At 40.0% G+C, this 25819-nt stretch overlaps 1 protein-coding gene across 4 annotated transcripts in view; it reads right to left on the minus strand.

Moving 5' to 3' along the window:
• atp2a3 (ATPase sarcoplasmic/endoplasmic reticulum Ca2+ transporting 3) overlaps positions 1–25819 on the minus strand; it is a 130971-nt gene that overhangs the window by 64899 nt on the left and 40253 nt on the right. For all 4 annotated transcript variants that reach the window (XR_005007753.1, XR_005007752.1, XR_005007751.1 and 1 more), the window contains exons 2-5: positions 22950–22967; positions 20734–20816; positions 7450–7554; positions 6525–6663 (exon numbers count right to left, since the gene is read on the minus strand). Coding sequence is in view for 1 of the 4 variants with exons in the window: in XM_036580438.1 (XP_036436331.1) it covers positions 6525–6663; positions 7450–7554; positions 20734–20816; positions 22950–22967 (345 nt within the window). In the remaining 3 variants the exon portion in view is untranslated. The remainder of the gene's footprint in view (positions 1–6524; positions 6664–7449; positions 7555–20733; positions 20817–22949; positions 22968–25819) is intronic.

Below are 25819 nucleotides of genomic sequence, written 5' to 3' on the forward strand. Positions count from 1 at the left end.
ATCCTAACATCCTGACATCCTGATGTTCACTTTTATACTGGTATATCTCCCAAACCTAAAGCAGAGAGCAACTAGGAAGTCGAAGTGGAAGTGGTTACCACTTTTCTGCACGTGAAAGTGAGACCACAAACTGGGTTTGGTGATTTTAGCAGATGTCCTCAACGTGGAGGAAAACCCGAGAGGAGAACAAAATCAGTGGTAGGCTATAAAACCACGAAACATAACAAATAAATGGCTCTAGATCCGGTACTTCTACTGCATTTAGACACTTTAATACAGACTAAGTGTAGAGAATGTGCACTTGGTAGCAAGCAGTTGCCTGCTCTGTACATTGTGAACAACAAGCCTTTCTTGGAGAATGGAAGACAAAAAAGCTTGACTTAAAGTTCCCAGCAACTGCCTTGCTCTGAAGCGCTTGTTGTTACAACGTACAGAGCGGCAATTGCTTGCTACTAAGTATACACTCTCTAAGTAGACAACAGTTATTCACAGTATTTCCCAGTTGCCGCTGACCCATCACAAACTACTTTGTTTCCTGTGGGTCTGTTTTTAGGTAGCACTGTTTTGACAATCAATTATCCCTTCACATCATGCAAAAACAACAGTTTGTTTAGCGATACATATTAGAACACATTGGGTCAACACACTTAAAGCCAAAGCAAGTAAACTGCTTTGATTTAACATGCGATTCTAAGCCACACCGAGCGACGAAACCCACCAGAGTCTAGAAGCCTGGCTTATGAAATCACTGAAAGAAACACTGCATTGAAATGACCTTATTTAAGTGTGTATATTATTTCAGAATTAATAGAACATATTACGTCAACACGCTTAAAGCCAAAAGCAAGTAAACTGCATTGATGTAATAGGCAGTTCTTAGCCACACTGAGCGACGAAACACACTAGAGTCTGGCCTACTAGATCACTGAAAAAAAAGCATTGCACTGAATTTATTTGTTTGAAATTTGTATATTTCCACAGGAATATAGCAGATTACATCAGCACACTTAATGCCAAAAGTAAGCAAACTGTGTTGGTGTAATTTTATCCAGGCAGAAATAGACACTTTAATAGAAGTACATTTAATGCATCACTTTCTTAAGTCTAAGGTAGGGGTACTTAGGCAGGGATTGGAAATTACTTTGCTATAAACATCTGTGTCAGAAGAAATGAGGTAATATGGCTCGACCAGACGTCTGTCAGGCCCGACCTTGACAGGTAAGGGAGTCTTTGGCTGGTTGCTGTGGCGACAGGCTTTTGGGGCATCCGTGACGAAGGGTGTGCGCGTGTATGTGTGAGGGAACACAGCCTGTGGAATGCAGGCTTGTCTCAGCAGGGACCCGAGGACTGCCCCTGAACAAAGAGGGACTTGTTCCTGCCAAACAAAGACAGGTAACATAACCCACATTTCACTTTCTCTCTCGCTACCTCTCTGCCCTTCCACCACCATTTCTTCTCTTTTTTCCCTGCATCTCCCTCCATCACCCCATTCTGCTCCCTCTCTTTGCATCTCCCTCCATCTCCCCTATCCTGCTCTCTTTCTTTCTGATTCCCTTCACTCTAACTCATTCCTTGCATTCATAACATGTTTGTGTTTTACTGTAATAGTGGAATAATTCACTGCTTTTAATTACATTCTGTTTTATAAACAACAACAACAACAACAACAACAACAACAACAACAAAAGAACACCCCGCAGTAGTGCAGGACAAGAAAGAAACAAATTAGCATCTTGATTCCCTCCCTACATCGTAACCCCCCCTCCATCCTCTGTCCCCACCCTAATTTGTCCTCTTTTTTCTGCCGCGCTCTCGTTTTCTCTCCTATTCACAATCAGCTCTGCCTCTGCGGCTCCTCTGTAAAATACTCATGCTCCTGCTGTAAAAGCGGAAGAATGTTTTTTCTGAATGAAAGCTTAACCGATGCCTCCTTTGTTTTGTTGGAGGAGAACACGGAGTGTCGTTGTGTAATCGAACGATCCGCTGCGCCGTGTCCATTCACTGAAAAAAACACAGTTCTTTCTCTTCCCCTTTTTTTTACTCCAGATCCATTCAGCAGGAGACTGTTGTGTATGAATGAAAACCTGCAAAACCCACAGCACCTCCAACCCCCCCTCATTCTCATTCTCATTCTCTGTCTCTCTGCTCTTCCTGTGCATGCAGGAGGATACCAGACAGAGCAGCAGAGCTGTGTGTTGTATGTACGAACCCAAAAGGTGTCCTCTCTCTTGCTCTCTTTCTCCCACCCTCTCCCTTCTCTTCTGTCTCTCTCTCTGTCTCCCCTCTTTCTCCCACTCTCACTCTCTTTCTCCCACCCTCTCCCTTCTCTTCTGTCTCTCTCTCTCCCCTCTGTCTCCATCTCTCGCTCTCTTTCTGCCACCCTCTCCCTTCTCTTCTGTCTCTCTCTGTCTCCCCTCTGTCTCCATCTCTCGCTCTCTTTCTCCCACCCTCTCCCTTCTCTTCTGTCTCTCTCTCTCCCCACTGTCTCCATCTCTCGCTCTCTTTCTGCCACCCTCTCCCTTCTCTTCTGTCTCTCTCCCTCTTCCTCTCTCGCTCTCTTTCTCCCACCCTCTCCCTTCTCTTGTTTCTCTCTCCCTCTCCCCTCTGTCTCCCTCTCTCACTCTCTTTCTCCCACCCTCTCCCTTTTGTCTCTCTCTCTCTCCCCTCTGTCTCCATCTCTCGCTCTTTTTCTGCCATCCTATCCCTTCTCTTCTGTCTCTCAGTCTTGTTCTCTTTCTCCCATCCTCTCCCTTCTCACCTACCTCTCTCTCCCCTCTGTCTCCCTCTCTCGCTCTCTTTCTCCCACCCTCTCCCTTCTCTTCTGTTTTTCTCTCTCCCCTGTCTCCCTCTCGCGCTCTCTCATCCTCTCCATTCTTGTCTGTCACTCTCTGCCCCTCTGTCTCCCTCTCTCCCTCTCCCCTCCATCTCTCTCTCAACCTCTTGCATGTTTCCTTATTTTTCTTGCTTTCCCATCTCTCCCCAACCCCTTAATTTCTCTCTCTCTCTCTCGCTCTCTCTCTCTTTCCATCTGTTTCTTTCTCCTCTCTATCTGTTTCTCCTCTCTCTCTACTGTCTCTCTCTCACTCTGTTTTGCATCTTTCTCTGGCTCTCTCTCATCTTTCTTTGTTTCTCTCCCTTGCCCCCCCCCCTCAGAATGTCGGATTCCCTCCGTCTTGTCCTCGTTCTGTCTCTTGCGTATCTCCTCGCAGACGCAGACTGCAGATCATTAGCGAGTCGGGAGGTTATAGAAACAAACACTAATTGCTGTAATGAGGAGCGCTTGTGTGCAGCGTTTGCGTGCATGTACACACATGTGTTTACTTCCACAGTACCAGGAGAAAATCCACAATGGGGCTGCGTGACTTTGTACACACGGCATCACACCAGGACGAGGAGTGTGTGTGTGTGTGTGAGTGTGAGTGTGAGTGTGAGAGAGAGAGAGAGAGAGAGAGAGAGAGAGAGAGAGAGAGAGAGAGAGAGAGATCGGGGGGCTTTTCTGGTGACAGACACCTCAAGAAATCCATGTTGCAATGCAGGCAGGAGTGACCATATGGAAAAGCAGGAGGGAGCAGAGAGAGAGAGTGAGAGAGAGAGAGAGAGAGAGAGAGAGAGAGAGACAGAGGGGGAAAACAGAGGACAGCTCTTGAGCTTATACACAGAATGAACACACACACACACACACACAAACACGCAGCTCTGCCTGGCATCCTCCCGCATGCACAGGAAGGGCACTTACGTAAGGCAGTCTGGGATATTCCTGCTCGGCATCCAACTCTGTTGCTGGCTTAAAGCCCCCCCATCTCTCTCTCTCACACACACACACACACACACACACACACACACACAGGGAAACCACAAAGAACCAACAACCAGTGTTTGTGCATTTTGGGAACTTAACGAGCAGTGAAACAGTCTCGCAAACTAGACTTCTGCCTATCATCAGAGAGTCTGGTGGGTTTTGTTGTACATGCTTTGCTGGGTGCCTTGCATTTTATGCGCCGCACATGGGTTGTCTTTTGTCCAGAGCACTCCACATGCCCTTAAAAAAAGTCATTGTTGTGTGCTGACCAATCAGATCAAAAGGAAGTCAGTGACAGATGCAATGGCTACCCTGAACTGACTGACTTAACAGACCAAAATTAGCACAATATGAACAGAAATCCTTCTCTTTTTAGTTCAGGTGGCGCTAGAAGCACATGATAGTTTAGTCAAAAAAAGACACCAAAGCTGATTGACAGTTTCAGTGCTATCAGTGAAGATCAGATAGGTGCAGAGACAGAAGCAGCTGCTGGTTGTGCACCTAGCGTTTTTCATCTTGAGCTTTACTCGATATCAACCATTTCAATTAAAACTCTTCAGCTACATTTAACTGAAACATGGCAAACTTTTTTCAACTCTCGCTCTGAAAGGCTCATTGTTGTCATAGTGTACAGAGCTGCTTAATACTCCTGAGTAGCTAGCATTTACAGAGCTCAAAAGTAGTCCTGGGGCCCTCCTATTTGTTTCTTAGAATGGTTAATTTTTTGTGGAAATTGTGCTTTGCCACATTCAGAAGTGCATCATTTCAGCTATATATCAATACTTTAGCTGAACTCTAGCTGAGTTAGAAACCTTCACCCACCACCCTGTTTACTTTAGAAAAAAACATTGGGACACTAATCCAAATGCATGCATGTTCAAATCAAAGATTTTTGTTTTTTGGATTTTTCCCCAATTTGGTCGTTTCCAATTCCACCCACTAGTTGAGACTCCCCCAGTCACGTAACACCACCAGCTCTAGGAGGGCGAAGGCTAGCACAGGCTTCCTCCAAGACCTGTGAAGTGCCACTGCATCTTTTCGAACCGCCGCTAACGCAACGTCATTGGACAGCCAAATGCGCTCAGAGGAAAGCGCCAACCGCCAGATCTGTTACGCCAGCTAACAGACGCCTAACATATCATTAATATATTATTATATTATTATTATAGGCCAATTGTGCTCTCTTGGACTCCCGGCCACGGATGGCTGTAGCATCACCAGGAATCAAACTCGTGACCTCCTGATCAGGAGCAACGCTTAGACGGGTGCACCACTAAGGAGCCAACCAGAGATTTTTAACATACCATCCAACACACCAGAAACTAAACTGCATTAACATTTTGAAAGACAGAGAAAGTTAGAACACTTGCCCATTGAGTTAATCTGACAAAAATATATCATCTCTTGGTAATGAAATGTCTGTGAGAAAGATTACACACACACGCACAGAAAATAAATCCAAAATCAAAAGCGAACAATATTCCCGAAGTGGTGGAAAGATGTAGGATACATTCAAAACCTGCCACGCTCTGGCCATCCAACAAGGCAGGCTGAGAATCAGTTATGCAAACTCAATGCCTAGAAGACTTCATCCAAAAGAGATATGCAAAACAATACTGACCTACATAGAATACTAAACATTAACATACATAAAGGCAAGAGACACTAATGTTTGTCCCATTAAGTTCAGTACTTCTGCTTGCCTTTTTAAGTCTTCTGTTAATTATTGGGATAATTTTGAACTTCAGCAAGTAAACTTAGTTGATATTGCTGGTGGTTATAACTTTTCTTATGGATACGAATAAAGCAATGATAAAATGGTAGCATAGACGTTCATTCATCTATACAGCTAATGTAAGTCCGTAATCTTGATCACCCTCACACTAATCACAACAAAAGTTTTTCCCCCGCGAACAGAAAGTCACACTGCAACCCCAGCAAGACACTGATTGCTGTGCATGTGTTTGTTTACTTTCGCCTGGTGCTCCCGTACTTATTAGTGTTCACTGCACGTTTTAAGCCAGGAGAACCGGAAACCAAAGCTGTTCCACAACACCTGTTAATTCATACTGAGTGTCTGAGAAGAAGTGAGAAGCATGTCAGTCTACATTTCTATACTTCAGCCTCATAGAAATAGGTATAAAACAAGCAAATGTTTTTACTGAATATCAAATTAGCATAAACGACCATTACAAACTGAACAATGATCAAATAAAGTGTATACAGACAGCATTTCAGCATAGCTATTAAGCATGACTATCACTAGCCTAGACTACAAAGCTACTGCAGGTTGGAATATAACCCAAATGCTGTTTGAATATTGGATTTTGTAGTTTGTAGCTGGAAAACATTAGCATGGCCACTTTCTGGCCATCTAGTCAATAACCAACGCTGCCCACTAGTAAGTTTTCTATGGGAAACCCTGAATATGCAATGCTAAAAGAACTTACTATGGGAGCCATGATGTACAACCTGCACTCACAGCCACTAACATGAGAGCAAGAAAGGTCAAAAATTACAGTCCCTTATGCACGCTCTCTTTCTTCTAAATTTCAGAGATACATCCACAGTCCACTTCTGCTTCTAGTGGAATCCATCATGGAGAATAAAGAGAAAGAGTGGCTCTTAAAATAGCAAGGCAAATGTAGAGATGATGATGATAAACGAAATAATAACGTAGAAAATTATGATGATGATGAAAAAAATAGGACATTGTTCTGCTTACTGGCCACTTCCACTATGTCTCCGGGCACAATGTCCCTCGCTTTGATCCTCTGCACTGCCTTCCGGTTCATGCGGTAAACTTTTCCCATCTCCGGCTCGTACTCCTTCAGAGCCTCAATAGCGTTCTCCGCATTGCGTTCCTAAAAAAAAACGGACATTATTTTTAAACTGTAGTTACACTGTAGAAGTTTCTGCAAATGGCAGTTCAATTCATGCAACAACAGTGCAATATGTTGTGGACTATAAAGATTAAGATCAAGATTAATTATTATTAATCCTTATTAGTCCCACAACGGGGAAATTTCACTTCCGCATTTAACCCATCCCATACACCATATATGAATTGGCACATCAGCCACTGCTACAACCACAAAAATCTTTAGTCACAAACAACTACACACAACTATGCACTGATCATGATAAACACATGAAAGAATATGAGTTGGACTCAAAAACACACTTTTAGCATGCAAATGTGTGAGCACAGTCATTTTGTACAGAAAGGGAACAATGACCAGAGCTCAACAGATCAGATTACAATTTACATTTTAAATTATATAGCTCTGGTATTAACAACAGCATGATGTCTGTGTTTCCAGTAAGTTGCCTATGCATATACAGGCAATGGGTGGAATATAATGTGAAGCTTGTTCTTAGGCAGTCTCCTTTTAACAGTATAAAGTCATAAAGATACTGTCAGTCCACATTCTCCTCCAAAAGCAAATAGGCTAACAGATAGGAAGTGTATGTCAAACAACGAGTTGCAAATTTTACACTATCAAAAGCGTTGTGAAATGAAAAAAGGGCAGATCTGTTTCACGTCCTTTAAGTATAAGGACACAAAACGGCCTGCTGGAATTTCTCCTCAGTCAAGAGGATAGGCTTTGCTTTCTGGTTTCAGTTTTAGCGTGTATAGTGTCACACACCTGCCAAACTCCAATGACCGCATTGGCAATCAGAATGAGCAGGATGACTATAGGTTCCACAAAGGCTGTGGTGGACTCCTCGCCTTCCTCAAACAACGCCAGCACCTGAGAGACAAACAAAACACAATCCACACATTAGTTACTTATAATACATTCACACAGGTGTCAACTCACACAGCTAACCTTGTATAAAAATATGTTGTTTTTTTCACAATTTTGGAGGTATACAGCAATATAAGACTGGAATCATGATGAGGTTTGTCTCTCCCTTTCTGCACTTACTAGCTCACACTGTGGGTGGTGGGGTGAGATTTATGTGAAACTGTCATTGAGCACATTCTGTACATTGCCAAACCAATATCAGCACACGCAAGAAGTGAGTGAAGTTCCCCAGTGTTACTCAGAAGAATTTAAAAAGTGTTATTCTGTAATTACAAGAAATTTGCCTGAAAAACTTGTAACTTTCTTGAAAGGCCCACAGCCTACACTGTCTTTTCTTTTATGTTTTCCCTTGAGGTCCACTTACAGTATTTGCGTGGCTGAAAAATTTATTTTATACATATCCCCTTAAACAGCTATATAAATATATCGTTGTGTGTATGGTATCGTCGATTTTTATTTTCTACATCATTTCAACACACCAGCTGTTCTTTACATTGTGTGAAAATTGCATGATAAATGGACCAATAGAAATGCTCTAAAATCACTTGGAATAAAACATCTGTTACATTAACTTACACTGAAAGGTAAGAGTGTTTTTTCCTTCTCCTGTCAAGTTACTATTTTGGAGACTTGTTTTTTTCTTTGGACAGTGAAAATACACACACACACACACACACACACACACACACACACACACACACACACACACACACACACACACATCACTGTTATCGGAACAAAACCTTGCATCTCCAAAATGATGACTTTACAGGAGAAAGAAAAAACCTTCTTTTTCCAAGTAATTTTGGGTCACTTCTTTTGGCCCATTCTTCATGAAATGTATACATTATGTAAAGGGCAACAGGCATTTTCAAATTATGTCAAAAACTAAAAAAAAGACAAAAATGGAGATACAAGGTTTTGCTCCGACAGCAGTGATAGAGATATATAATCTCTAATATTCTGATGTTCTGACACGCTGTTCTGTTTTTGTGTCTCGTTGGAAAAGCACTCTAACTGCTGTAGGATGAATAGGTGGATGTATGCAAATGAGCTGGTTCTTGAGTGACATTACAAAAAAAATGAATTCAAAACAGGCTGCACTGTTTCCATATACAGACTGCTTGGACTGAGGAGTGAATGGTAAGTTTTGAAGCTTTAACAATATTTACATACTACTTTGAACTAAAAAAAGTTAGGGAAATTTGTTTTTCCATATATCCTCGATCAAAACAAACAATGAGTTAAGAGAATGTGACCCACGATTATTGTTTCATTACCTAACTATTTAATGATTCAATGTACATGAAATTTTACAACAGTTTACAAAATAAAATATATTTTTACAGTGCACAAAGATGCCTAAGCAAAGACACATTAGATCCTCAATGTCACAGTGCAGATGACACTACATTGTCAAGTACTGACTGTTCTCTCTCTCTCGTTCTGTACTTGTATTTAACTGTGGGTTCACAAATAATGAATAATTTTAAAAATCTTCGTTGACCATGAAGACATTGACAGCGTTGGATTGTGTCTCTAACATTGGGCAAGAGACTGTTTAGTCCTTCCACGGTTAAATAAAGTTTCAGACTCTGCATTAAGTAACCAGTATAATTACCAGAGAAACATATCACAGTAAAGCTGGATCAAATCTGGATAAAGTGCTGTTGTTGCTGTGATCTTAAAGGGGGAAATGTTCTATCCAGTCTCTATGTATTCATTTATCTACGCATCAATCCATGCTTAAACAGCAATAGTAAAGGCAATACTATTTCAAGTATGCTTACAACTGAAAGTTTACAATCAAGTAACATCTAACTCACAATTAGTAAGTCATTTACAAAGGACCTTATTAACGTATCATGTAAATACCTTTATACCACGTTTCTAAGCTTGCTTACAAATTATATGGCTCTGGTTACTACAGCAGTAGTAATTGCTTGCTATTAGTTTAGTCGTCATTAACTTTGAAATAAAGTGTTACCACATCATTTCCTAAAGAATCCTAATTAAATCATTGTGAGGTCTGATTTATACAATTCTATTATCGTATAATAACACCACAAAAGCAGAAAGTGTCTCTTAGAAGCTTCATTATGAACTGAAACAAACTAGATTTAACTGAACAGGTCAGTGAACAAAGAAAAGTGTCAGTAAAGAACACAAAAATATTTCTCTCTCTCTTGTTGGTGGATGGCGTGTAAAAGACCAGGGATGGACAATTTTTTATGTTCTGAATGGGCGCACAGTATAACGGCTGGTCTAAAGGCCTGTCGCACAAAGCCATATTCTAGATAAGCATCAGAATCATTATGTCTACACTGCTTTCACTGCGTCAGAGCCAGGGAGGCTAGTCTGTAGAACCTGCAGAGAACTGCAGTGGTGTACTCAGGTGCAGCGAGAAGCACAAAAGCCTGTTCATTTCATACCTCCACAAATACGACAAACCTACCGGGGCAGGAAATGGGAGAGAGGTCATTTAAGAAATGGAGCTACATCTCTGAACGCCTCGTCGAGGCTAAAAGTAGCCATGAGGATATGCTGTAATTGGGGAAATATGTGGGGGTTTGAATCACTACTTTGTTGGCCTGGGACCTGTTTCGCTGTAGACCAACATGGCAAGCAATGTACGGCAAAAGAACCCTGACAAGTGTGCAGTTAGTTCATTCTGAGGTTTCGGTTTTCCAAATCAAGTTTTATGGGGTCAAACATAAGAGTTAGCCTTTTATAGGCAGTAGCCTACGCTTTGTTGGCTTTCTTTCACCAGCTTTCAGCAGGCCCAGCTACTGAAGGTGTAAACCTGATATCCTCTGCAGTCAACCTGTCAGCAGTGAATAATCTGGAGCACAAAGTTTGGGCTGGGTGACACAGGCTTTTGTAGTCCACCCACAGAGTGCTGTAAGATTACTAGCAAGGCAAACGTCCAAACAGATGCTGAGACAAAAGCCATCCATTCACTGGATAAGCTTCTAAATAACTTACAGCTATACTCCGGTGTTTTTCAGCCTAATCTCTATCTGCAGCATCTCTATTGTATGGTCAATTTCCACCTAATTGTTTTGACACGCAAATCAGAGACCACCATTCATTTATTTCATTTCCAGTCAAACTGGCCATAAAGTTCAAGTTTTTTTACATTTCAGCATCAGGAAAAAAGCAGAAAACATTTAGCAGAACAGTCCACAGAAGCTTTAACAACTAATATAATATCAAAACTGTTCAGCATTTAGTGTGTCCACTCTTTGTCTCTATTACAGCTTCCACTCTTTTTGGGAGATCTGCTTTCAGTTTTTCAAAGAACTCTACACTTTCAAAGATCTTTGCATGTAAACATCTGATTAATTACATTCCGATTATAGATTAAGACTGAGGTGTTTATATCACACTCTACTCAACAATCTGATGGAAAAATCTCCGTTTACATGCACACTACAAGTAATCTGATCCAAAATTTCACACATGCGTAGAGAACCACTTAATGGAGATGTTATCATGACAACGAACATCACGCAAGTCCATTCAGAGTGAGACGGGCAGCAGTGTGTTAGCTGAGTTTTCAGTTGGCGCGCTTGTGTTTTTAATTGCCTTAAAATTATGTCAGACGTCATGTTATGAGACACATAAGCTGGACATCTCTCCCACCGCCGCCTTTGAAAGTTCAAAGCATAAACTCCATCTCCTCTGCAGACCAGTTTCTGCTCCCGCCATATTGAGCGTTATGACGCAAACGCGCATGTGCAGAGCGTACTTACACTTTCCGACCGGGAATGTAATCAGATACAGATGTTTACATGGTTATTATCCTTCTATTTAACGGATTATTTCCAGTATTACACACCTCATTCAATCGGATAGAAATCATATTCTGAGCGGCCTCAATCGGACTAGACTAGTGTTTACATGGACGTAATCTGTTCTGATTGAGCTACTAGTCAAATTGTTAACGGATTATCAGGCTGCATGTAAACTTGGCTACTGATATTTTCCCACAACTCCAAAGTTCAGTCTTAGAAGTTGGTTGCATTTTCTTCTTTTCACCATCCAAGTAATCCCAAATACATTCAGCAATGTTGAAGTTTGGACTCTGGGGTGGCCAGTTCATTTTTCTGGGAACACTAGCAGCTTCTTCATTTGCCTATTTCTTTTCTGAGTAACAGCTTTTTAACAGCTACACATCCTTTCAAGACCCATGTAGTTGTCTCCTCAATAGGGATTTTTTCAGATCTGAAACAAGAGCGAGGCTTGATTTTCTCCTGTTTCTCAAAGACAGAAGCTTTAAATACTACTTCTGTGAATGTGACAGTTTTGGTGGTCTTTCAGGTCTTGCATGGATGATCCATCGCCTGAATGAATAACTTGCTCTTAATGGCCATTTTGACAGGAATTTTAATAAATGGACAGTCTTGGATTTTTACACAGTACTATAAACTAGAAACCAATCAGCAGCTGCTCACTGACCTATAAGTGTATTATGAGTCAATGGCTTTCTTGTCCTAGCGCACAGGAAAACAGGTTAAAATGACTGTTTATGGGAAACAAACGTAAGATACAGATGCAGCAAGGTTCAAAAACGCTAGCGTGCTCCTTTAAAAAGACATGTGTGTACTTATGTGTAAGTGTGAGAAGAAGAAGATGCAGAGAAAAAAAAAAACTACAGGAAGAGGGAGGACTCGTGATGTTAGAAAGCTGATATGGTGTAATGATTATAAATATTGCACATTAATACGCTTATCTTGCCAGCTGATCTGTTGAGCTCATAAACTTCTGTGGTAATTGTCTTGGCGTGTCCTGAAAGGACCGCTGGCATTATGAATGCATATTGCTTTTGCAGTCTCTCTTTCTCTCTGGGTCTCTCGGCCCCATGAGTCTAAGCAGGTTAGGCACAGTCCAGCTATAGAGCTGCCTCTCTTTTTCTTTTCATTACAGACCGATGGGTACTGAGGCGAAGCGCAAATACAAAGGGCAAAAAGAACGAGTGAAGGTGACGAGATGTCAGCAAGCAACATCACAAGAAGTCAAATGGGACATGGATGCGTACAGTAAAGAAGCGCTCAGAGCAGAGACAAGAGAAGAAAGGGTCAAATTAGGTGCCAGACTGATATTGAGAGAGAGAGAGAGAGAGAGAGAGAGAGAGAGAGAGAGAGAGAGAGAGAGAGAGAGAGAGAGAGAGAGAGATTTGCAGATTGATTGCTTGAAGCCCCATGCTTAAGTAAAACCCGGCTAAGTCTGGGCCGTGAGTTGAGCTTTGCTAGAGTCGCTTACATGAGCTTACGGAGGCTCAGCTTTGTCAGCTGCTTCATCATTAACACACTCCATCTCCAAGTGCTGAGGTTTACACACAGATCTCTTTACAGAATACTGATGCACTGACCTTGACTCAGTCCTGCTAAAGAACTAAACCAGGCCACCAATTTCTCACACAATGCTAAGCCTAGGTAGACCCAAGAGTGTATTTTATTTCTCAAAGCACCACAGAGAACTGCACTGCTCTTAACATATAAATAGTAAAAGAGGATAAGATTATTGAGCAGCAAATAAGATGAATACAACCCTACGTTAAAGGTTATAACATTAACTGAGATGGCTGATAAAGTAAAACACCATGGAGAAGGTGGAGAAACACCATCTCAAACTGACTGACATTGAATGTTGTTTTTTTGTTGTTGTTTTTAATCTGATGTCCACTTTTGTCATACAGTGTCACTATGGGCTTTAAGTAAGGCTTGTATGTACATTTATGTACTTCCCTCTTCTTTAGAATTGATTTATTGTGCAGACTCATAGGATGCTAAATCCACCTTGTTTGTTTTTTCATACCCCCAAAGAACAGAGCTCTTTTCAGTGCAACATGGGAATGTGCTATTCTATCAGTTCGTTGTTTAAATACACCAGACCGAAAGCTGCATCGTCGCATTCGGAATACAATATGCACTTGAGCTCCCCTCTCTCCCTTCCTGCAAGGCCTGAACACTCGCCCTGGAGAAAAGCTCACACCTAAAGCCCTTTTCTCAATCAAATGGAAAAAGCACCACCCCATCTAAGCCTCCTCTTTGCCTTTCAAATACAGGAAGTGCATCTATTGTTCAGATGACCTTTCATTCTAAGACCTCATCCACACGCATACGGGTATTTTTGAAAACTCCTGTTGTCACAACAGGCCCCTGACAACTGAGCTTTAAGTGGATTTCTTTATATATATATATATATATATATATATATATATATATATATATATATATATATATATATATATATATACACACATGGATGGATAAAACGTATCTTTTAAAAAATGCTGACATCACTACACACACTTGCCGTTTTGCTGTGTCAACACTGATGACTGGGCTGTTTCTTTGTGGTCGGTAAACTCGGATTTGATTGCATGTTTACTTACTTTAGCTTTGCTTTATCATTACACTATCAGTCCACACATATAAATCCTTACATTGTTTGTTTAGTTGTATCTCATACTTCATCATCATCAATTCTTTGTCTTAATACTGTGAAAATTCTGATTTCCACCATCATAGCCTCTCTATAACTTCGTGCACCTTATTTCTCACAACAGTACAAGTAAAAATAGCCACCTTAAATAGGCTCGCTTATGTGGGTTTTCACTCTGAAGTCAACATTTTTATGTACTTGTCCACTGTCATGGATGGGCTGTAAGTAGGTATATTGAATATTTGCTACATATGTATGATTATTTATTTAACCTTTCAACTGTTGCATCATTTTTGCCTGAAACAGCATACCCAAAGTAAAAGGAGTGCTGTTCCCATATACTTCAGGCTACAGTCAGAATCCTGGTCTCATTTGAAAACTCACACTCAAGTATTTTTTCCCCATCCGTCAGACTAAATGTATGAATTACGGACACCGAGTAAACAAGGCTAGGCTGGAGGAGTTTATTTCCACCTGATTCATAGATCTCTAAACTGATCTCTGCCTTATCAAGATCACGTTTTGGACTGTGATGTTTCTATGGATAGCAGCAAGGCTTTTAAAATGTAAGGACCCACAGATTTGCTAGCGTTTGCTCATTCGCTGCTTATGTTGCAAATGAGACAATCATGATTGCTGTGAATAATGGATCATAAAACGGCTTGTGGGAATCGAATCCTGAGATTTCAAGAGTACTAAAGGTATACTGCACCACCGTATTGCTGGATGATTTGATGCTTAAAACTGATGTATAAAAACCCTGAAGTGAACACTTTGACGAAGGTGTGCCGGTACCACTACAGTGATCTAAAAAAGGTTAAAAGAGGCTAAATTGTTCGAAATGCTTGCAACTACTCACATGCTTGTGATGTTCATCTGAAGGTGAGTGGCATAAATTGTCAATGCTGTTGATATGGACAGAAATAATTGCCAAAAATATCTGGATACCCAAGGATGAGGCCACTGAGGTCAAATATATTGGTTTCATTTTCATAAGATATGAAGATGTAATAACAGCAACCCAGGTTTTTTCAGATGTTACTTCTCTTGATGGCCAGTTTTAAAAATGAAACTTAAAGCTTTGATATTTTTAAGACCTCAACGTAGCAAAAATAGTAACATTTCAACCACACAACAGCGCACAATCATAAATATGGCATGTAGTGGTGTCTTATTAACTGATTGCTTGGAAAACATGGATATACTGCTTTCTTCTTTGTGTGTTAAATTTGAGTTCTGCCACTGTCTAACCCTCCACAGCACCACTGTCAGCTGGAAAGCTTTGTTGGCAGACTGTTTGCAATTTGTTTAATATATAAAGTGATCAGTTCTTTAGGAATCATCTTAAGAGTTTATTTAGAGATACTCCAAGTCATCCCCCCCTCACTTACTTACATGAAACTTATGTGAAATAACCATTTTCTAGTGCCATGAATCGACTATGATTCCAAATATCTCTAACATGTGTGCAGTAGTCTGTTTCTTTCTTGCGGTTGTAAATGTGCCGTTTTTGCTAATGCTGGATTAAAACCAAAACTTTTTGAGAGAAAACAGGCTAGAATAGCCAAATACTCAAATTTATGTGCCTAGGTTTAGAAGAAAGGTTGCACAAACACAGTAGAAACAAGGGCACTTCAGATATTACAAGCTTACATTTTCCACCTTAAAGTAGTTCCACACTGCAGACTGCAGTTTTGTTACCTTCTGAAAATGCTCTTCATTGCTGTAGGCTATGGAATTATGGGGAAAAACGAAAGTAGAAAGTAGATCGGGCTTTAGCTGACATCTGATCCATTCAAATATGCATGGACTATTTACTATTACAAGGTTACTAAGAATGGCTGACACACGGTATAACAAACTATTTGTATAATCTGAATTTGTGTATCTACACATGGAACGTCACTTACTGAAGCAACGTCCAGATGTGAGTTGGATTGCACAAATACAAATATGCAAGAAGACTTAAGATAAACACACAAACAAATAACAGGTGTGCATGGATGCCAGAGTGAATCTGATGAATCAGTGACCCACCAAGTAAACAAGTGGGACCCAGGGACTGTAGGTTATTAGCTACGAGCTCAGTTATGTTCTACTGTGAAGAGAAATGGCAGACAAATGTTTATGTTCAAAACCCAGAGAAGCGCACACATTTGGACGGAACTCTTCTTCTCTTCTTCTCTACTCTGCTCCCGTTCTCAGAACACACTGTGCAGTGGTGACTCATGCTATCATATCCACATAACAGTTTGGAAAGAAAATCGTTCAAAATAAATAAAGAAATGCTGGTTGTCTGTAACCCCCCCCCACCACCACCTCCACCCCGCGTCGCCTAGTTACCAGTGGCTTTTGTTCTCGTAACATGCAAAATCGTGAGGGGAGGAGAATGCTAAACATTTTAATATATACAAAAAGGCACACAAATGAGTCCAGAGAGTGGGCATGAGTCCTCAGAGTCTTTCCATCACGTGAGCTTTTGCAGAACACACACTGTGTGCGCACGCTCTTGCGCAGACGAAAACATGCAAATGCACTGTATCTGGACAAACGGGCGCACTTTTATGGAAAGTTCAACCACATCTCCATGGGAGGCCTATGGTGGACTATACTTGACACTTTTATTGGACTATAAAGAAGTCCACAGGAGTCCCGCGGTCTGTAATGCTGACACCAGCTTCAAAAACTTCACCCCTCTAGAAAAAAAAAATGTAAAGAAATGTTAAATATGTAAACAATGTAAAGAAATGTTAAATATGTAAACTTTCCTTTTAGCCAGAATACAGTCCATAAGCCAAGACATGTTTGGTGTCTGAAATGATAAACACATCATTAAGGGCTGTAATGAGAGTGGTAGGGAATGTAGTGTTAGGCAGTGTTGCAATCAGGAGGCGAGTCCAAGTCAAGGCCGAGACCTGGACACATCAAGTCATAGTCAAGACCAAGACTTTGTAGTAGTTGAGTGCAAGTTAAGACCAAGACCTGGACACATCTAGTCAGAGTCAAAGCGAAGAAAAAAATATATAGTGTAAAAACATTATGATTATTATTATTATATTATAGTCTTAGTTCAACTTTGCATTATAACTTTTGGTAGCAAATGACGATGAGGTTATTCTCGGTCCCTTCTTCTTTAAAATTCATTCAGAAGGCACCACCTGAAGTCAACTGAATATAAACTAAACAACATTTATTCATTTTCATTATTAAATGAAAATATTAATAATTACCTTATTACCCAGTTACCCCAACAGATTTAATGTAAACTTGTAGAGAAAAGACTGTTTGATTCTGTTTGAAGGTTTTGTTGGTATTCAGTAAGGACAGAAACAAAGACAGAGGTATGCTGTTCTAGGTGGGGCTTCACTCTGCTATACAACCACTTACAAAGCACGAACACACGTACAGCTCAAACTACTCTATCCTAAACTATTACTGTAACACACTTTACACAGAATGACTATTCTTGTAACCAGTGTTGTGCATAAATTTGAAGTATTTATGGCTACTGTCACAACAAACCTCCATCTACTTATCCCAATCCCAAACAATTTTCCACTTATCCCAAATGTAGATCAGCCAATATGTTTTTTGGTTTTGTAGCTTATCATTTGAGCTAAGAGGCTAACACTGCTAAGAAACACTAGAAGTCATCAGTCACCCAAATCTTTTTCATAAACACATCCCAAAATTGCACCCAGGTCTTCATTTAGGTCGCTCAGACTTGTTATTAGGGCACAGTAAGTCACAAAGTAAGATCTGAGTAACTGAACTATAAAAATAAGCAAAACCACTGTGTAGCTGAATCCTGCTGGCAGCTATTTTAGACAAATGGTGTGGTGCTGTGCTTTGGCTGATCGATGAGGTCTGGCCTAAGTGGAATATTGTATAAATGAGATGCATTGCTTATTAGAATCAGAGACACACAATTTTAATCATTAATATCTTATTGCATCGCAATATCTGACATATTTCTTGTCTATATTGTGCAGCACTTGTAGCTAATAAGTTATAGAAACTTAATTGCCACCAGTTTATCATCACATAAGCTGCATGTTTCATTTATAAAACATTTGTGTTAGATTGTAAAGTAATCTGAAACAGACTTGCTTATAGTTCTTGATGCTGAATCTGAATACTGTAATTCTGTCCATTGTTCTTGATAACAGTATGTCACAGTGTCAGAAAGCACATAAGTCTATTTGAGTTTACCTAACTATTCTGACACTGTTTAAGGCAAATGTTTGATGATTTAAACATGCAGTTTACACAGTAATCAAGGGGTATAAGTTTCAATTACCGATTAGTGACAAGATGCCAAGCAAACTTCAGACACCAAGCATGTCTCAGCTTTTTGACTAATTTGGGGTCAGAGAGGAAACTGTGTAAATTTGATTTCTCACCAAACCAACGCTTAAAACAACAGCACTAAAACCCTCCTCTACTGATATCAACAGAGCGCGATCCTGACATGACCAGGCCTCGTGCGGCGTGTGAGCGCATACCTGTGTGTGTGTGTGTGTGTATTTTTCTTGTTATGTTCCTACGGAATGCCAGGGGCATTACAACACAACCCCTTTTTTCTTTTTTTTCTACCCGAAGTCAGACGGAAAGTTCATAAAAAGGTAAATTCATAAAAGTGGATACGAAAAACAGACCCCACTACTGGCATTAACGAGTCTGGGCTTCGGAAAAGTCTGCAGCCGTGTTCACAGAGGCCAGAAGCGCACATAACCCACCCCCACCACCCCTCCAAACCACCTCACATTATTAACACAACATGTAAAACTCACCACACGCCGAAGGCCAATTAGCCCTAAACTACTGAAGGAGAGAGAAATCCAACACTACGCCTTCGGCATCTGGCTAGGGTAGAAGATGCTCAGCTTTCAGCTGCGTAATTAGTGCAAACGCTCCACAGCTTGCTGCAGATACGCTGTACTGTATGTTTTCAAGCCCTTTTATCCCAAAGCCTAAAACCAGAGAGCTAAATCCAGCTGTACTCAGGGGATACGGAGGGTGGAAATGTTATGGAGCAAAAGAAGGGATTCCCTCCCTCTATCTTTCCATCCCTCTTCCCTTCTCTTCACTTGTGTCATGTGCGCTTGGACTCATTGGAAAAACGTTTGAAGTGCGACACGTGCAGGAACCCAACCCAAGTCCCCGAGTCCAAGGCTGCACTGTATGTATAAATAGGATATGAATTCATATGTGGCGCACCACAGATGATAAAAAGCAAACCTGCTTTTTTGGTTGTTTTGATACTGACATATCATCAATGATCATTTTCTGACTACAGAACTGCTCTTATTTATTATTATGGTATGCATATTTTTGTAGTGGACTACTCTTATGCTAAAAATGAAACTGTGCTGCAACAGATGGGCTAAACTGTGCAAATGTACAAGGGTCATTCTACAGAAACGTCCACTTTCATGTCTATCCATAGGAGTCACTGGTGTTACTGATTGTCACTGGTGTTACACATAAGAGAGGTAACACCAGAGACAGTAACACCAATGACATTTTTAATGAAAAATGCATTTTACAAAATGGCTGCCAATTTAATTCATTTGTATTCTATTTTTTTCCACAGTTACAGTTAAGAATAAAGTAGGTCATACCAGGGACTTCAACTAAAAGCTTCATATGAAATCATGAGCTAAATGAGAAAATTTCTCATAACTGAAAAGACACAGTGGACTTGCCATGTGCTTTTTTCATAGCTCTTCAGAAAACAGGTAAAAGGAAGTCAACTGATGTCATCAGTTTGATTTTTATTTTAAAATAAGAGTTTTTGTTATGCAGCAACACCAGTGACACAACTCCTGGGGACAACTTTCATTATATATTTTATAATATTTATTTGGCTTTTGTTTTCTTTATGTCATTTAATTCATATATTACCTAGTCATGTATAGATTATTGCAATTAAAATTGCAGAAAAACATGTTTTTTACTTCAAAATATGGCCTCACCCTTTACACATGACTGTGAGGACGAGCTCTTCTGTGGCGCTTGGAATTCTAGATAATTGATTTAAAAACCAATATTGCTAAATTGATGGCTCAAGAAGGTGTAATTGTTAAAATAACTTGTTTTATTTTAAAACATAAATAAATTGTAACCCTAACATGTTTTACAAGTGTAATATATCTGTAAACGCTAGGGACACAAAAATGGACGTTTTCATAACTATATAATGACCTATAAGGTAAAGTGATCACTGAGTGGAAATACAACATGGTGTTTGTAATAAATGGATATTGATTGCATGTATGTGGAGCATGGGCACAAACTAGCATGGGTTATAACGCAACATGATCGTTTTTATGTTGTTAAACAGGCTCAGTAAAAAATGCTGGTCCCTTCCACATATTCCTGTAGCATATGGATGTCATTTCAATTTTTTGTGTTGATACACGCTGCTCATGACAAAAATAAATGAATTTGTGTATTTAAGTTGGAAAACAACAAAGAACTGCATTATATTAACGGTGTTTAAATCTTCTCAGGAATAACAGAACTAGTTCCTCAGTTACAGTTTATCCCTCCTACTTTGTAAGATGCAGGAGCTACAAAAAGTATGTTTTTATTCATAGCAGAGATGTGCGGGTTGCTCATATTAAAGAACATATTTATTTAAAAATGATTTAACAAATTTAGACTTACAAATGAAACACAGGCAGCTAGCAGCAGAATTCTGACCAACAGATCCTCAAACTGCTCCACCACCAACTCCCACAGAGACTTTCCTGAGAGAGAGAGAGAGAGAGAGAGAGAGAGAGAGAGAGAGAGAGAGAGAGAGAGAGAGAGATTAGAGAGACAGTGACATTACATTAAATAGTAACTGACTAACATTTCTAGCATCCCTCACTGCAAAATGTGGAGGAAAAAGTTAGCGTCCAAGAGACAGAAGGTCTCCTCACTCCAACTTCTGCCACTCCATCTATCTACACTATGTTCCCAAAAGTATTCAGACACCCCTTCTAATTTGTGAATTCAGTGACAGTGTGGTTTACTCAGATTGTACTCGGGCATTCAGAGAGCCATTTCTTACAGATACAGTTCTTTTGGCTGGAAGTAATCAAATTCTCAGGATGTAGAGGCTGTTTCCGCAGCAAATGGGGGACAAACTTCATATGAATACATATGATATCAGAGGAAAGAGCAGGTATGTACAAACTTTTAGACATATAGTGCACATCAGCCCCAAAACACTGGGACCAAACTTTCGCAGAACTGGTCTTCATTTTATGTCATTTAAGCAACTGTAACAGAATTTGCCCCATGACAAAAGCTCAGAAATGCACTGGAAACTTTTTATGTAATTGACTCAGAGCTTTTCTACTGAACTATCTGCAGAGGAATAGAACTGACAGCAGTGCTACACACCACAGTTCAATACTGTCTATAACACACTAATGAGATTTTAAAACTGAAGATGGTTCAGTTAGACACATTAGCGATGCTGCTGTAGACCATGTGCCTGTAACCGAGATTGAGAGGGTGACAGAGCCTTGAACTGAGAAACAAGGAAGGAAGGAAGGACAGAAAGGAAGGAAGGCAGGCAGGTAGGGTAGGCCGGAAGGCAGGCAGGAAGGGGAGGCGGGAATGCAGGCAGGTAGGGTAGGCAAGAAGGCAGGAAGGCAGGTAGGTAGGGTAGGCAAGAAGGCGCGAAGGCAGGAGGCAGAAAGCCAGGCAGGTAGGGTAGGAAGGTAGGCAGGGAGGGTAAGCAGGATGGCAGACAGGTAGGGAGGGTAGGTAGGAAATGAGTGAGGAAGGAATGAATGAGGGAAGGAAGGCAGAAAGGCAGAAAGGCAGGCAGGTAGGGAGGGTAGGTAGGAAAGCAGGAAAGCAGGCAGGTAGGGAAAACAGGAAGGCAGAAAGGCAGGCAGGTAGGGAGTGTAGGCAGGAAAGCAGGCAGGTAGGGAAAACAGGAAGGCAGAAAGGCAGGCAGGTAGGGAGGGTAGGCAGGAAAGCAGGAAGGCAGGCAGGTAGGGAAGGCAGGAAGGCAGGGTAGGCAGGAAAGCAGGCAGGTAGGGTTTGAAAGAAGGAAGGAAGGCAAGTAGGGTATTAAGGAATGAAAAATAAGAGAGAGAAAAAGAAAGCAAGAAAATGTACCAATGAAAGATGGACAGAAGAAAGAGGAAAAATGAACAAAGCAACAAACTGAGGAAACACATGAAAGAAGGAAAAGGCAAAAAAAGGAAGAACAATAAAGAAAAAAAATGAGAAAGAATAAAACACTGAGGGAGAATGAAAAAACAAATAGGTAATAATGAACAGACAGAGAGAGAGAAAGAAGAAAAAGGAGAGTGGGGTAGGTTTACAGGTATATACTCCTCCACAGAGGGTAGAGGCAAGTGTCTGTAGGCAGTTACAGAAGACTGGATCGTATTAGTCACTGAGAGACTTTCAGCTGGACATTCTGAACTCTCTACTCTGTGTGTTTGCCTGTGTTTTTATCAAACCAGTTATATTTGTAACTGATTATCTAATGCCATCAGCCCCAGGGGACGCTGCAATTCACATTCATTTACTTTTCCCTCCACTTGTATTATAGAAACTTGACATATCTAAACATATGCCTGGATACTGAGAAAACATCTCCAAAGTACTTTTACCATTTTTGGAAGTCAGTGTCGTCTGGCTGTGACTTTGTGGGCAATATGTCAGGCTCAGCGCTGACAATATGGATTACTCAGACTTTACCGGGCTTTTTCTTACAGATAAAGTCGAGCTGGAGGGTAAGGTGTGTGTGAGTGTGTGTATGCAAGCTTTCTAACAGTGTGTATCTCTTTCTAGTAAAACAGCCTCAGCTCACACGAAGAGAGAGTCTCATAAAGAGAGAGCAGTAACATCACGATGGAAAGATCAATATTTACCTTCCTCTGCTGGCAGCTCTGTCCATCCAACCAGGACGATCCGTGGAGGAATGAGAGGGAGAGAGAGAGAGAGAGAGAGACAGAGAGAGAGAGAGAGAGAGAGAGAGAGAGAGAGAGAGAGTTAAATACATCTAGCAAAGAAAAAAAAATACAACAATGAAATAAAAACTCAAATAAACAAATAACAAAACAATTTAAACAATGACCAGAAACTTAATAAATTAAATTAAGCTGTAATTCTTTTTAAATTAAGTTATCCTGCATTGGTGGTCTACATAAGACCAAGAAAGAAAGAAAGATAGAAAGAACGAAAGAAAGAAAATTAAATACATTTATTTTAAATAAATAATACATTAAAATTATAAATACATTTGGTAGGTTTCATATTATGCTCTGTACATATACAAATATCACAACAAAATCAAACATGTACATTAAATTGAATTAATTAAATTCAATTGTAATTCATTAAATTAAGCCATCCTGTATTGATGACCTACATAATACAAAGAAAGAAAGACAAAAAGAAAAGATATGAAGGAAGAGAAAAAAAGAAAGAAATTAAGTATATATTAAGTATAATACATTAATACAATATATAATACATTAATAAATACATTAATTTAAGCTGCTATGTAATATCAAACACCTTCTAAAGAAATGAAACAGTACAAAAAAATGTACTGTTTATATAATAAATAAACACCAAAAATCAAACATCTACCTTACATTTAATGAATTCAATTATATTAAGCTGTAATTAATTAAATTGAACTATTCTGTGCTGTTCGTCTACATAATGTCAAACATCTGCCAAACATCATTCTAAACATATGTGTTCCTGTATGACGACAATCAGATGCAGCTGCTAGTTTATTTAACCAACTATGCTAACAATATTTGCATGCATGCAAGCACCATCTATTTTCATCCCCTTATCATAAATGAACAGCTACACCCATCGGGACACACGGTTGATCAGCAGAACACAGTTCAGGGTAAAGTCTTGTTAATAAGAAGGGATGCAAGATGATATCAGAAGAGTTTTATTGGTAGATAACTGCTTAAACTGATATTTGAGTAGAATGTTTCAGTAAACCCTACCCTTCAGCAATAAATACATGGCATACACTACATATGTTACATTTCTCTGTACTGCTAATCCAGATCTATAAGATATCGACATTGGCCTAGAATTTACATCTCAGTGCACCTTATCCTGTTATATTTTTGCCAGGAGGATCAGCATGTCCACTTTTTTTAGCTTGAGGAAAGAAGGCCGACGGCTTCCAATATTAACAATGTAGCACGCCATATACATAGCATGTATGAGGATGCTTAACCTTGTGTGATCGGGTGAAAATCTACAGCAGTTGTTGGTATTTGAACTCTAAAACAAAACAAATACACCCCTCCCTTCAGGGCTCCTTCAAAAGCTTGGCCCCCTAAATTCATGCACACGCATTGCCAAGGCAAACAACACTGTTTCAGATGTTCAAGGCCATGAAACCCTTTGCAAACATTGTACGTGCCATTGTCTTATAACTTTCAAGTGAATGGCAACACAGCAAGTAATGTAACTAATGTTGGCTAGGCTGTGGGTTAGCACCCTGCTGTGAAGCTAACCAGTTGCAAACATTTGCAAACTGGACAAAACAATACTGACCTATTGGGTCTGTGAAGTTAATGTTACCCACCTTTCAAGCAGAAACAGAGCAACCTCCTCATCCCTTATTATTCCTTTCAACTCTCAATGAAGCTGAAGTCATTGAAAATGCTGAAAGACCACTGAAATAACTGGAGCCTACGCAACCAGTGCAGCTAACAGGACTAAACAGTCCTGTTTCACTGATGGGTTTTATATATGCGATAAAAAGGCTGACATACACTCACTTTTTTAGCTCTGTGTGTTTTTTAGCCCAGGCCAAAGCCGTAGGTCATGAAGCTACTGCAGTGTAAGCTAAGCTAAGATTAGCCCTCAGCTACTAACATGCTAAGAGAAATGAATCCTCAGCTTTGACAAAAAAAAGTGTTAATTACAGCTATAAACGTTTACACAGAGAGCTCACAGCAGAGTAGGAGCCAGATCTGTAATATACTTTGGGAAAACTGTTATTCTGAAATAGATATGATGAGGCTGACATTGGCTTCCTATTAGCTTCTTGTTCGAATGTTCCTGTTCCTGATCTTAAATGGTGCAGCAGTTACATTCTGATACCTCAAGTGAAATATGGCTCATATGGTTTACATCACCGATCAGCTCTCAACTCAGGATTGGCTAATTAGCGAAATGTTGGCTGATCACTGACCGCATATTCGGGCTCAAAATCTGGCAATACTGATACATAGACAATCAACCCTTTTCATCTCTAATGTAGGCTTACAGCTCTTGCAATTTGACACTGGCACAAGATTTAGAGAAAAACGATTCAGCTGCAGCTGTTAGCAACGCCAAAGCCAGGAACCACTTACTTTAAAAGAAAAGGTCAATGCAAAGCAACCAATCACAAGCTGTTTTGTTTGCGCATACTGTAACTGACAGAATTTCAGTCAGAAAGGCCTTCAAGCACAAATTATTCATTTTCATAGGACACATTTCTTAGGAGATTAGATGTATACGATAATCCATTTGCATAAGGAATTGGAATCTCAATGGAAAATAAATGAATAACAGTAGTTAGCTGCTGTCGGAAGAAAACAGTCAGTTTCAGTTTTTGACATAATATAAAAAAAACGTGTTGCCCTTTACACTGTTTGTAAATTTCATGAAGAATGGAGCAAAAGAAATGGCTCAAACATTTTTGTAAAAAAGTCTGGTTCCACTGACTTACATTAAAAGTAGAGTACCTTTTTTCCTTCTCCTGTAAAGT

The sequence above is a fragment of the Colossoma macropomum genome, unplaced genomic scaffold (genome assembly GCF_904425465.1).
Source record: "Colossoma macropomum unplaced genomic scaffold, Colossoma_macropomum, whole genome shotgun sequence".
Lineage (NCBI taxonomy): Eukaryota > Metazoa > Chordata > Actinopteri > Characiformes > Serrasalmidae > Colossoma > Colossoma macropomum.